This window comes from Macaca fascicularis, chromosome 4 (genome assembly GCF_037993035.2).
Source record: "Macaca fascicularis isolate 582-1 chromosome 4, T2T-MFA8v1.1".
Taxonomy (NCBI): Eukaryota; Metazoa; Chordata; class Mammalia; order Primates; family Cercopithecidae; genus Macaca; species Macaca fascicularis.
Genome location: NC_088378.1, coordinates 53,521,249 through 53,535,613, shown reverse-complemented (window position 1 = coordinate 53,535,613; position 14,365 = coordinate 53,521,249). Strand labels below are relative to the sequence as shown.

General features: G+C 38.6%; 1 protein-coding gene across 2 annotated transcripts in view; it reads left to right on the top strand.

Moving 5' to 3' along the window:
• The first annotated feature begins 2,025 nt into the window (after positions 1-2,025).
• The window catches only part of EPM2A (EPM2A glucan phosphatase, laforin), a 122,642-nt gene continuing 110,302 nt past the window's right edge, over positions 2,026-14,365 (top strand). For both annotated transcript variants that reach the window (XM_045391396.3, XM_005552065.5), the window contains exon 1: positions 2,026-2,434. In XM_045391396.3, the coding sequence (XP_045247331.2) occupies positions 2,134-2,434 (301 nt within the window). In that variant the 5' untranslated portion in view covers positions 2,026-2,133. The remainder of the gene's footprint in view (positions 2,435-14,365) is intronic.

The window sequence follows — 14,365 nt, the reverse complement described above, 5'->3', positions numbered from 1 at the left end:
TGCTGTGGGCCATTCATTGGACCTTTTTGAGCTGGAGTATCCTCACATCTAAAAATGAGGATAACAATTGTAGTTACCTTATAGGATTGGTGAAAGACTTAACTAAGATAATATGAGTATGAAAACCATGTTCCTGGCCCATAATACAGGCTCAATGGATATTATCATGGTTAATACTTACACAACCAAATGATTGTCAAAATATGATCAAGGCCTTGAAATATGTCCCTTAAGCCCTATTTTGGTCTTGTTCTCCTTTCCAGTTGCATTTTACTTACTACGCAGTGCAGCCATCCAATTTATGCCTTATTTAAATCCTTGCCATAAAATATTACATATTTTGTTTAGGGGCTTAAGAGGGTTACTTCTTCCAATGGTTAAAATTATTCAACCTCTTCATGATGAGAGAAGAGTAAAGGAAACAATGTCTGCTGAACAAACATATTGTTTAATTTTTCTGCTATTGTTTCATCTACAGAATGGGCAGAACTCACTCTGGAAGAGCTAGTGGGAATAATGCCATTTGGGAAGCACACAACATAGGCAGCACAGTGGAGCACAGTAAAGTCTGGAGCGTTAGTTCCTGGGTCCTGAAGGAATGAGAACTTTCACTGGAGTCTGGATTCCACTGTAGACAAAATCCTCTTTGTATCGCCAAATGACTCCCATTTTCCTAAACTTACTCTAAGAATATCTTTTAACAGCAATTTGAATAAACCGACTCACATACCACTGTGATTTGATGTCTGATTTGCTACCGAATCAACTGTGTTTGGCCAGCCTTTCTGTCTTCACATTTTTCATAGTGTTTATTCTTAAGCTTAGCAACCAACCAAACTTTGAGTGGAATATCAGTATTCAAGAGTAAAATGTATTATTAGTTTTCTAATTGTTCCCCAAGAGATTGAGTTTGTGTAGTTTACATTTTTGCACTTTCTGTTTTACTTATGATATTCTCAACGCATGAAATTTTGGCCTGTTCCCTCTCACTATTCACAAACTTCCAAACGCTGGTAAAAATGCCTCTGTGTGTCTTTAATTCACGTAACAGATTTGTGTTATGTTAAATGTTAGTGAATATATAAACGGAAGAATACAACGATAATTTTGTTAAAGAATCAAAAAGTATCAGGATATTCATCTTAAGATTGTCCTATGGCAGTGACAAATTGAAGTTCCCCACCAAAATGTACGAATTTTGGATTTGGGCCAGACAGCTAAAAAAAACTGTTTCTTGATCCAAAAAGGTTTTAAGTTGAAAAAATAGTGCTTTTACTTAAAGTAAATTTTAAACAAAGGTTTTTTTTTTTTTCTTAATTTACTCCATTAAAAAATGCATACATTTGGACAGAGTGAGACTCCGTCTCAAAAAAAAAAAAAAAAAAAAAAAAAAAAGGCGTGCATTTATAGTCACAGAATTAGTTTTCGTTTTGACCTTAAAAGTATTTAAACTTACTAAAAATGTAGTTTTTGAAAAAAGAAAGTGAACATGTGGCTTTTCAGACAAGAGAATGGTATGTAATGTTTTGCATCAGCTCCGGGTCTTGTCCACCAATCAGAGGTCCTTTAGAGCTGGTAGGGTCTAGAATGATCATTATTTTATACCCTCATTTTACAGATAAAGAACCTGAGACCCGCTAGAGTAAGTGACTTGGTTAAGACAGGGCGCGCTCCAGAGACCAGGTCCAAGATCTTCCCCCTTTTCACAATTATAAGGCGGCTGTCTAGAGGCCATTCTCTTCCTTTGATCCTCATAAAGTTAATTTTCAGTCTCTTGGAGAGGACTGGGCGATCGCCTGGCTTAGAAGTTTTCCTCACTCCCCGAACCCCATTTTCTCTTCCTTCCGCTCGCCGTGTCCCCAGCGCCTACAGCTGGAAATCAGCCGCCCGTGAGGCTACGGGGCACAGAAGCGGCTGGCGGCTCCGCGGACCCCTTGCCGCCGACCTGGATGAGGCCTGGGCTCGGGAACCGCGTGATGCAGCCCAAAGAACGCGTAGAACAGCACGTGTTCTCCCCGGTGCCCCGGACTCCCGCGCCGCCGCCCAATCGCCGCGGCCGCCTGACGCTCAGGCCGGGCCTGCCGGCCGCGGGCACTCAGGGCCTGGGGATTCGCGCCGCCGCCGCCGCCCGCCATGCGCTTCCGCTTCGGGGTGGTGGTGCCGCCCGCCGTGGCAGGCGCCCGGCCAGAGCTGCTGGTGGTGGGGTCGCGGCCCGAGCTGGGACGTTGGGAGCCGCGCGGGGCCGTACGCCTGAGGCCGGCAGGCACTGCGGTGGGCGCCGGGGCGCTGGCGCTGCAGGAGCCGGGCCTGTGGCTCGGGGAGGTGGAGCTGGCGGCCGAGAAGGCGGCGCAGGACGGGGCGGAGCCGGGCCGCGTGGACACGTTCTGGTACAAGTTCCTGAAGCGGGAGCCGGGAGGAGAGCTCTCCTGGGAAGGTATTGCCAGCAGACGTCTGCCCCCGGTGTAGAGCAGGAGCTCTGGCCCGCACCCCCAGCCGGGGCCTAGGCCTCGGGCGTGCCCGGCAGGCCCCGGCGGCGCGCGTCTCGGGCTCTTTGCCCGCGTCCCTGCGCACTCGCCGGACGCCCCGGGCTGACCCTGCTTTGCCAGCCACGCTGTCGCTGCCAGCGGCGGCTCCGGCTTCCTACTGGTTCCCTAGACCCGTACAGCGCTCCCGGCCGCCTTCCAGTCCCCTCGGTCGCCTGCCCCTCTAACCTGATTTCCGCACACCCAATCTTCAGCTTCTTTCCAACCGCGGCTGCTTCACGGGCCAGTGCCCTTCGTCTCCCGCCAGGGGCCCTCTTGGCTCTCCGAGTCCCCCTCGCCCTCCAAGTCCTTCCTTCGCGGGTCCCTTGGCTGCTCGGCTGCGCGCCGCTGATGGCTTCAACTGCCCAACTCCGCTTTAGTTGAGTTTTGTGTGCTCATTTTCCTGCTCTAGTTCACTAAAAAGAAAAACGATCCAACCAACGAAAGTAGCGTTTTCGCTAATCCTAGACTGCAACGTGCTGCTTAGATTTTTTTTTTTTTCTTAGATATTGAGAATGAGCTAATGGAAAGACATTGAATATTTCCCTTTTTGGATTTCTTTTTCTTTCTTAATCCCAGATATGTGACAATTGAGACATGACCTGATTTCTTAAAATACTAAAACAATACATGTTGGTTGTAGAATAATAATGATGATAAAAAAGAAATCTGCACAGTAAAAACTTACAGTGTTTCCTCCACACAATCTTAAGCACAGTGCTTGTACACATTTATGTATGTGGTATATGCATATACTTTTTTTTTTTTTTACAAAAATTGTATAATACATAATTCTGAATTTTTGCTTTTCTTGCCTAACAGTATGTTACGGACATCTTTCACTGTCACTACATGTAGATATATATTTTACATGTAGATGTATTTTAAATGGCAACAAATTATTCTGCATCTGCGAACGTGCATTTAAGTTCTTTTCAGTTTTCCTCTGTTATAAACAGTAGTAGGTTAATTGAAATTCCTTTTACAGGTATCTTTGAACATTCGGGAGTGTTTCTACAGAGTGGATTCAAAGAAGTGAAATTATTGGGTCAAAATGCAGTCATTTTTTTTTAACACTTCATTAAGGACTGCTAAATTATGCCCTAAAAGGGTGATAACTAATGTCAGCTCCCGCCAACAATGTCTGTATTGAGACAGACCCTTTCGTTAAGGGAAATGTGCAAGGTTGAAGACTGGAGTGGGTGTAACTCAATAGTTGAAGTCAATGAAATGAATGTCTTTTTAGAAGTTTATTTGAAAAGAATGGACCATTTAGCCTGTAATGATGTAGAAACAAAGAATCAGTAAAGAAAGTTAGAGTGGAATATGTTTATATATTATCCTTGTTATCTTTTTGTTCTCCACTAGGCTTATGGTCTGGTAGCATTTATTGGTCTTTTATTTTACCATGACAGAATCGAAAGATATCATCTTCAGTTTATCCTTTCTTTACAGGTATTACTATTATTCATAGTATTGTAGAATTATTTTTTAAAATAAAATATCTGATAATTGTGATAAAAATGTAAATGGTGTGAAACAAAGATCTTCCCTTTCCCTAGTTCTTCTTTTCTTTAGCTTTTCTGATAGTCTTCCCTATGCTGTAGTTTGCTTATGTTGCTATTTCTTAAGGTATCACAAACTTTTGTTTTTAGTTTTTCTAATAGTTACCATATGTTATACATAATTTTTAAAATTAAAATTAGGCAATAAATATTGACACCTACTGAATGCACATAAAATTAACCATCACACCTGTTATGAAATACGAGGAATTTAGCTCAAGTTCATTCTCTATCTTCTCTGCTGATTTTTTTTACTGTTATTTTCAGTTTTTTTTTGATAAATATTTTTCTTTACCATCCAAGCAGGAATTATTTTCAGTTTTGTATTAAAAGTTGACTGTTGACTTTCTAGGAAGTTACTCCTGTAAGAGAGGGTAAGAAAAATATTACACATTTCTTCCTCTCTCCTCAGCTTGGTTTATTATGACTTTTACATTATCAGGTTTTATATAATTTATATTCTGTTTTCTGATTGTTACGGTGCCTTCTTGTTTAAGGTAAATAGACTGATTCTAAGCATTGTAAATTAACAGAGAGTTTTATGAGAAGCAGGGTAGCCAAGTGTTTAAAAGCAAGGATTCTGGAGCCAGATTGCCTGGTCTCACCAACCAGTGTGGGATTTGAAGCGCATCACCTCAGCTCACAATGAAAGGACCAAGCTGCCTAATAAATGAACTGTATTTTGTACAATAGGATATATATTAAGAACTTAGAAGAGGATGTATGGTAAATGTTAAATAAGGGCTAGGTATTATTTTTTACTATTATTAGGAAACCACGTAGTGCAATTAGATTGTAAACAAAGAAATAAAATTTTGTGACATGAAAACTGTACAACTGCAAGGAAAAATTCTCTTTTCTTCACTAAAAATCATGCTCAAATTTGACTTAAAATAGTACTACACTTTGTTTTACTTCATATTTGAACTGTAATGTTCTTCTACAACTTGTTTAAAAATTTGTTATTAATTTTTTTAACAGAAGAGTTACACCAGTTCTCACAATGTTCTAGCTTGATTGCACTACTTGATGAATGCATATTGCTTATTTCTTGAAAATAAAATTTTTTTCCTCGAAGAATTAGGATTCCTGTTCTAATTTTCACTTTTCACTAATATATGGCTCTCTGATATATTTTTGTATGTGTGTGTGTGTATATATATGTTTCTGATATATATATATATCAGTTTTATATAAAATATTGACTGTTGACTTTCTATTATATAGAAATTTCATTCTTATAATGCTATTATGCAGGAAGTTACTCCTATATGAGAGGATAAGAAAAATAGCTTACACATTCCTCTCCCTTCCTTACTTCGGCGCGCGCACACACACAGAAACACACACACACACACACACACACACATGTACACACACACAGGTTTTAGCTACAAACCTGAGACTAAAGAAAACAATTGAACTCCTATATTAGTTGCACTGTTTTAAATGGTATATCTTCCTGTTTCTTAAAAACCTTAATCATTTCTTTGGATAATTTTCAAGAAATGGTAAAATCAGAGAGAAAATATCTGAGCCCTTAAATTCCTAAAAGGTCTTTATTTGGGTTTATTTGCGTTTCAATCAAATGATCTTGATTGATCATTTGGTACAGTATTCTGGTCTTAAAATAATTTTCCCTTGAAGACTGTGCCTCAGTAATTTCTAGCATCTGTGGCTGATAATTCTAATGTCAAACTAAGCCCATTCCTGTTAGCAGTCTGTTTTATCACTTGGCACTTGATTGGCTCTTTAAATTCCAGAAATTGTTTCCTTCAACTCAAGGAAGTTTTCTGTGATTTCTTCCTCTCTCTCTCTCTCTTTTTTTTTTGTTGTTGTTCATTAAAAAAAATTCTTCTAAAAATTGGCATACGTGTGCAGAACGTGCAGTTTTGTTACGTAAGTATTATACGTGTGCCATAGTGGTTTGCTGCACCTATTGACCCATCCTCTAAGTTCCCTCCCCTCAACCCCCACCCACCAACAGGCCCTGGTGTGTGATGTTCACCTCTCTTGTGTCCATGTGTTCTCAATGTTCAACTGCCACTTATGAGTGAGAACATGCGGCGTTTGGCTTTCTGTTCCTGTGTTCTCATTAATTGTTGGGCACTTAGGTTGGTTCCGTATCTTTGCAATTGTGAATTTTGCTGCTATAAACATACATGTGCTCTGTAGTCAATTGTTTTTTTCTTGATGGTTCTTTTATTCTATTGATTTTTCTCCAATATCTGGTAGTCCTAGGATATCCATTCATTTTTATGAATGAAGGATATGCTGATCAGTAGGGGTAGCTGTGCTGGTTTTCTGTTGAAATTGTCATGTTTACTGAAAACCTCCTCTAAATGGGAGAACACTCATGGAGTACTGTATAATTTGGCAGATTTTTTGAAGGATAAAGTTCCACTCAGGGTGTGTGGCTGAGGAGCCATAGGCTTAAGATCGTTATTGTTGACAACGTAAAAAGAACTTTATCATGAGGCGGGATAATTTAGTATATTTTATTGTTGAATGGAGTTGCCTTTTTCTTTTCCTCTAGGTCTGTTGGGTGGGTCTGTAGACATCACAGGACTTGTTTCACCCAATCTCCAGCTCCTACACCCACACTAGGGTCCTTTCCAGGAAACACTTCCATTACTGTGTTTAGAGCATGCTTATTCCATGTTGGCGATGGGAAGGGGTTGAAGGAGGCAGGTGGGAAACCGTTCTTTCAACTCTTCTCCAGGCTGACATGTGTTTATTTGTTAGGTTTCCTCTTTCATGTTGCTTTTGTAGAAGGACTCCCTAACTACCTTCTGATTCTTTCTTATAATATCTGTTCCTTTTTCTTATAGCACTTATTACAGTCTAAAAATCATATTGACTATGCTGGATTGGACTTTTTAATTGCAAGTAATAGTAACTGAATGTGAACCAGCCTAAAAATAATTTTTAAAAAATCAATTCATATAACCAAACTGAAAGAAGCATGGAGTACAGCCTGTCTCTCCTCACTTGCTTTCTACCTCTCACTCTCTCATTCTCAGATTTGCTTTTCTCAGGGTTTGGCTTTAGTTTCTCAAGATAATTGACTCTGTCAAGCTAGGTTTTCTCACAAGAAGCTCAGGATTACATGCCTAAATTGGATGTCACACGCAGTGTCACACTGTATTCTCTTGGCTTTTCCCTTAAGGCAACAAGATGGCTGCTGCAGCTCTGTTCAGCTCATGTGCATTTAGTGGAATAAGGGAGAAGAAGGAAGAGTGGAAGAGTCATCCATGGGTATTGCCTATAATCTAGGAAGCAAAAACTTTACCAGAATACCTCCACACTCCCACTTTGTTTTATGTTTAGAATCGGCCAGAACTACTGTGTTTGACTGCCTCTGCTGCAGAAGAGACTGAGTGTATTAGTCAGTTCTTGCATTGCTATAAAGAAGTACCTGAGATTGGGTAATTTATAATGAAAAGAGGTTTAATTGGCTCATGGTTTTGCAGGCTGTACAGGAAACATGGCTGGGGAGGCCTCAGGAAACTAACAAGTATGGCAGAAGATGAAGGAGAAGCAGGGACGATCTGCATGGCTGGAGCAGGAAGAAGAGAGAAAGAGGGAAGTGCTACACACTTAAACAACTAGATCCCATGAGAACCTACTCACTATCATGAGAATAACAAGGGGAAAGTCCACTCTCATGATTTAATCACCTTCCACCAGGCCCTTCCTCCTGTTGGAATTATAATTCAGACGTGAGATTTGGGCAGGGACACAAATCTAAACCATATCATTCTGCCTCTGGCCTCTCCCAAATCTCATATCCTTCTCACATTGTAAAATACAATCTTTTCTTCTCAACAGTCCCCCAAAGTCTCACCTTATTTCAGCATTAACTCAGAAGTTCACAGTCCAAAGTCTCATCCGAGACAAGGCAAGTCCCTTTTGGCTAGGAGCCTGTAAAATCAAAACCACTTAATTACTTCCAAGATACCATGGGGGTACAGACATTGGCTAAATACTCCCATTCCAAAAGGGAGAGATTAGTGAAAACAAAGGGGTTACAGGCTGCATGCAAGTCCAAAATCCAGCAGAGCATCCATAAAATCTTAAAGTTCCAAAATAATTTCCTTTGACTCCATGTCTCACACCCAGGTAACATTGATGTGAGGGGTGGACTTTCAAGGCCATGGGCATCTCTACCCCTGTGGCTCTGCAGGGTACAGCCCCCCTGGCTGCTTTCATGGGCTGGTATTGAGTGCCTGTGGCTTTTCCAGGTTCATGGTACAAGCTGTTGGTGAATCTAACATTGTAGTATCTAGAGGACAGTGGCCTTCTTTTCATAGCTTCAGTAGGCAGTGCCCCAGTGGGAACTCTGTTTGGGAACTCCAACTCAACATTTCCCCTCTGTGCTGCCTTAGTAGATATTCTCCCTGAGCGCTGTGCCACTGCAGCAGACTTCTGCCTGGATATCTAGGTGTGTCCATATATCCTCTGAAATCTAGGTGGAGGCTCCAAAGCCTCAACTCTTGCTGTCTGTGCTCTAGCTGGCTTAACATCCCATGGAAGCCTCCAAGAATTATGGCTTGCATCCTCTGGAGCAGTGGAGTGAGACATATCTGGGACCATTTTAGCCAAGGCTGGAGGTGGAGAAGCTGGGATTCAGGGAGCAGTGTCCTGAGGTTGTACAGGGTAGTGGGGCCCTGGGCCTATGAAACTATTTTTTCCTCCTAGGCCTCCAGGCTTGTGGTGAGAGGGGCTGCTATGGAGATCTCTGAAATGCCTTCCAGGCCTTTTCTACATTGTCTTAACTATTAATATACAGCTTCTCTTTACTTTTGCAAATTTCTACAGCCAGCTTGAATTCCTCCCTGAAAATGGGTTTTTCTTTTCTGCCACATGGCAAGGCTGCAACTTTTCTAAGCTTTTATGCTCTGCTTCCCTTTTAAGTATAAGTTCCAGTTTCAGATGATCTCTTTGCTCATAAATATGAGTGTATGCTGTTAGAAGCAGCCAGACCACATCTTGAATGCTTTGCTGCTTAGAAATTTCTTCCACCAGATACTCTAAATCATCTTTCTCAAGTTCAGATTTCCACAGATCTCTAGAGCAGGGGCACAATGCTGCCAGTCTCTCTGCTAAAGTACAACATGAGTGGCCACTCTAGTTCCCAGTAAGTTCTTCATCTCCATCTGAGACCACCTCTGCCTGGACTTCACTGTCCCTATCAGTATCAGCATTTTGGTCACAAGCATTCAACAAGTCTCCAGGAAGTTCCAAACTTTCCTTCATCTTCCTGTCTTCCTCTGAGTCCTCCAGACTGTCCCCACCTCTGCCCAATACCCAGTTCCAAAGCTGCTTCCACATATTCAGGTATCTTTATAGCAATGCACCTCTTCCCAGAACCAATTTTCTGTGTTAGTTCTTGCATTACTATAAAGAATGACCTAAGACTGAGTGATTTATAAAGAAAAGAAGTTTAATTGGCTCATGGTTTTCCAGGCTGTACAGGAAGCATGGCTTGGGAGGCCCTGGGAAACTTACAAACATCGCAGAAGGCAAAGGGGAAGGAGGCATGTCCTACATGGCTGGAGCAGGAGGAAGAGAGAGAAGGGGAAGTGCTACATGCTTTTAAGCAACCAGATCTCATGAGAACTCACTTTCACAAGAACAGAAAGGAGGAAGTCTGCCCCCATGTTTCAATCATCTCTCACCAGGCCTCTCCTTCAACATTGGGGATTACTGTTCAGACATGAGATTTGGGTGGGGACAAAAATCCAAACCGTATCGCTGGGAAAGTGCTTTATTTAGGCCAGCACATTCCTTTCCTGAAGAAAATTAGGGTACTGATTACCAAGAAGAATGAGGAGAGTAGATTTTAGGTAGGCAGCTAACAATGCATGCTACAAAAGATATCATGTACAACATTTATTTGTGTATTTTTTGGTTTCTGTCTTCTACCAGATTGTGAGCTCTATGAGTGTAGGGACTATGTATTTTATTCATTCTTTTATATCTTGCAATTGTAGTTGATACATAGTAGCTGCGCAGTAAATATTGGTTGGATGAATAGAGCACAGAACAGAAAGAGATGGAGGGTTTTTTTTTTTTTTTTTTTTTTAAACCATGGGCTAATTACTTCTTAGGTGCTTTCAATTAAATTACCCTTTGTCCTTGTAACAACACTGCAAGGCAGATACTCATTTCTCTGTTATGTAAATAATAAGAAGATTGAGGCTTTCTTCTAGGTCTAATCTGTTGTGAATCTCATCCAGTGAAATTTTATTTTCAGATACTGTATTTCTCGTCTCTAGAAGTTCTATTCAGTATTCTTGTGCATCTTCTTCTTTTGTTCTCATTTAGCTTATGTTTTTCTTTAAATTCGTGACGACGTTGAAGATATAGTCAGTCTTTATTTTCTCGTTTCCTTATCTATGTCATATTTGGGTGTGGTTTCTGTTGACTAATTTTTCTAACAGTTATTGATAGTATTTGACTACTTCTTTCCATGTCTTTTTTGAGTAACCATAGCTGAGCTTTATTTATGGATTATTTTAAGGTATGATAAATTATAAATTATGTATTTTTAAGAATAAACTGTTTAGAATAATTTTAGATTTTACAGAAAAGTTGCAAAGACAGTATGGAGAGTTCTCATATACTCCTTACCAGTTTCCTCTTTTGTTAATATTTTATATTAGTATGACACTTGTGAGAATTAAGGACCAATGTGGATACATGATTTTTAACTAGCATCCAAATTTCATTCATATTTCATTATTTTTTACTTAACATACTTTTTCTCTTCTAAGACCTTAACTATATGACCACATTACATTTATTATTTATGACTGTGATAGTTTCTCAGACTTTATGTATTTCTGCAATGACCTTGACAGTTTTGAATAGTGTTCATCAGGTATTTTGCAGAAAGTTTCTCAATTGGGATTTTTCTGGTGTTTTTTCTTGTCATTAGACTTGGATTATGGGTTTTTGGGAAGACCATCGAAGTAAAGTGCCTTCTTTATTACATCATATCAAGGATCTATACTATTAACATGACTTACTACCGTTTGTGATGACCTTGATCATGTAGTCGAAGTTGTATTTGTTAGTTTTCTCTGCTGTAAAAGTTGTGTTTTCCCCGTATTTCCATACTGTGGTCTTTCAGAAGAAGTCACTGTGCATTGTTCACATTTAAAAAGTGAGAAGTTATGTTCCGCCAGCTTGAGGGCAGAATATCTGCATTAATTATCTGGAATGTATTTGTATGGAGGGTTTGTCTCTTCTCCCTCATTTATTTACCTATTCAATTATTTTTATATATATGAATTCACAGATATTATTTTATACTTTGGTTTAAATATCTTACTACTTTATTTTCTCGTTCAGTTTATTTCAGGTTTGGCCATAGAGAACTCTTTTGGTGGCTTCTCTTCTGTGTCTCTTTGACATCCCCCCGTCTTTGTGTGTGTGATTTTTGGTTTCTTTGTTTTTGAGTACTTCCTTATTTTCTGGCACTACAAGGTGTTCTGAGATCATCTTTTATGTTTCCTTCCTCCACGCTAAAATTGGACATTTATCCAGGGAGCTCTGTTTGATTTTATTGTAGAATGGTATTAGAAATCAAGATCTGGGCAGTGAGTGTGCCTCTTCCTTCTGGGATATTGTTGCTTGTAGGCCTTCTTAGCTGGTGAAACAAAGAAATATGTGTTTATATTAATTATCTATATGGGAAATATATTATTTGTAATATAAAGTTCTGTGGATTTTGATAAATGCACAGTGTCATGTATTCATTATGTTAGTCTCATTTAGACTAGTTTCACCTCCATAGAAACTCCTCTGTCTTTTGTCTATTCAACCCTCCCCACTCCTCAAACCCTTGGCAACCACTGATCTGTTTACTATCTCCATAGTTTTGCCTTTCCACAATGTCAAGTAATTAGAATCATGCAGTGTGTAGCCTTTTCAGACTGGCTTCTGTCATTTAATAATATATTTAATATCTATCTATTTTTTTTTCTGTAGCTGTAATTTTTTTTTATTGCTGAATGATATTCCATTATATGGATGTTCCACATTTTGTTTATTTGCCTATTGAAGGACATCTTGATTGTGTCCAGGTTTGGGTGATTATAAATAAACATTGGTGTGCAGATTTTTGTGTAGGTATGAATTTTTATATCAGTGGGTAGATATCTAGGAATGAGTTTGCTGGATCATATGATAAGACTATTCAGCATTGTAAGAAACTGCCAAATCATCTTTTAGAGTGGCCTAGTATTTTTCATTTCCACTGGCATAGAATGAGAGTTCCTGTTCCACATTTTCATCAGCATTGGTGTTGTTAGTGTTTTGGATTTTAACAACTCTAACAGGTGCATAGTGGTATCTCATTGTTTAAATGTGCAATTCTGTAATAAATGATATTGAGCATTGTTTTATAAACTTATTTGCCATCTGTATATATTCTTTGGGTGTCTGTTCATATCTTCTTTTAATTTTTAAATTTTTTAAATTCATGATTTTTAAGAATTCTATATATATTTTAGATACAAGCCTTTGAGAGATGAGTGATTTGCAGATATTTTCTCTCAGTATGTGACTTATTTTTTATTATCGTAGCAGTGTCTGTTGCAAAACAAAACTATTAATAAAATCCAACAATTTTTTTTCTTTCATGATTATGCTTTTGTTATTGAATTAAAAAACTCCTCTCCAAATCAAAGTTCATCTAGTTTTTCTCCTATGTTATTTTTGGAAGTTTTTACATATGCATATATTTATAAGCCATTTTCTGTTAGTTTTTATGTTTTATATAAGGTCTGTGGCTAGGTTCTTTTTGCTCCCCATATGGACATCCACTTGTTCCAGGACAGTTTGTTGAAAATACTGTCCATTGTTTTTTAAAGTGTCTTTTTTAGAAACCACCTGATTTTATTTGCATATGTCCATTTCTGTGCTCTCTCTTCAGTTCTATATGTCTGTTTTTTTTTTTTTTTTTTTGAAGCCAGTATCACACTCTGTTCATTACTGTAGCTTTATACTAATCTTGAAATAGTGTAGTGTGAATCTTCTAACTTTGTTCTTGTTCTTCAAAATTGTGTTGGCTCTTCTTGGTCATTTGCTTTTCCAAATACTTTTTAGAATCAGTTGTTGACTTGTACAAAATAGCTTGCTGTGATTTTGTGTTGAAGCTATAGATCGAGTTCAGAAGAACTGACATCTTAACAATATTGAGTTTTCCAACTTATGAACATAGAATATGTCTCCAGTTTTGTTAGATTTATACATAAGGGGTTTTGGTGTGCTGTTTTAAATAGTATATTTAGTTTTTCTTAAACAATTAAATTTCAGTTCTTTGCTGATATCTAGGAAATAAATTAACTTTTGTATCTATTGTTTTTTGTTTGCATGCTCGCTGTTGTAATTTACATTGTTTCATAGAGTTTGGATTAGTTTCTGACAGTTAAGTTACTTGTGGATTAGCTTGTTCTATGTGAGGTTCCTCTTGAAGGTTTACAAGGGCAGGTCTCTAGGAGGGTTAGTGCAGCCCCACTATTAAGTAATGAACTCTGGATTCTTTACTGAATGCCTCAATGTACTCAGTGCCCCAAGATTTCCTCACTCTGTCTGGTGGAGACTAAAATTTTTCCCAGTTCTGTGTAAGCTCTGCAAGTTGTCTGGCTTACAATTTTCAGAAATTTTTCTTTTCTTGCCATTTGTTCTTTGTATGACTCTTTTGCATCCACAATTGACATGCAGCCAAAGAATCTAGGAAACTTTTATGCAGTTTTACGGACCTCTTTGTCTGTATAGCTTTCTCATCTCTGGTATTTAACTCTCACTTTGTTCTCCCCAAATGTGAAAGAAGGCTCCCCATCCCTATGGCATGGTTTGGAAATGCCTTGAAGTCAGAAATCCATGGATTTATATCATTCATCTTGTTAGTTTTCTTCTCTTAGGGATTATAGTCCTGTACTGCCTTTTATTCAACTTTCAAAAACAAATATTTCATGAAGTTTGCCATTTTTCTAGTTGTTCTTTTTGTAGGCAGGAACAGAAATCTCTACTGATTTTTAAAAATTTTGCAGGCAGATATTTGTCCAACATATTCCTATTTTTTTTTGCAAAATAAGTCTTGATTTTGTTATTTAACTTATTTATAATTTTTTGTATATTTGTGTATTTTTGTGTTCTGTATGTATGTATATGTATATAGTCTAAACTATATCTTTCTTGTGAAATTAGATTATTTATTTTGGAACTCCCTTCATGATGAAAATCCTTAACTCTAATTATAATGTG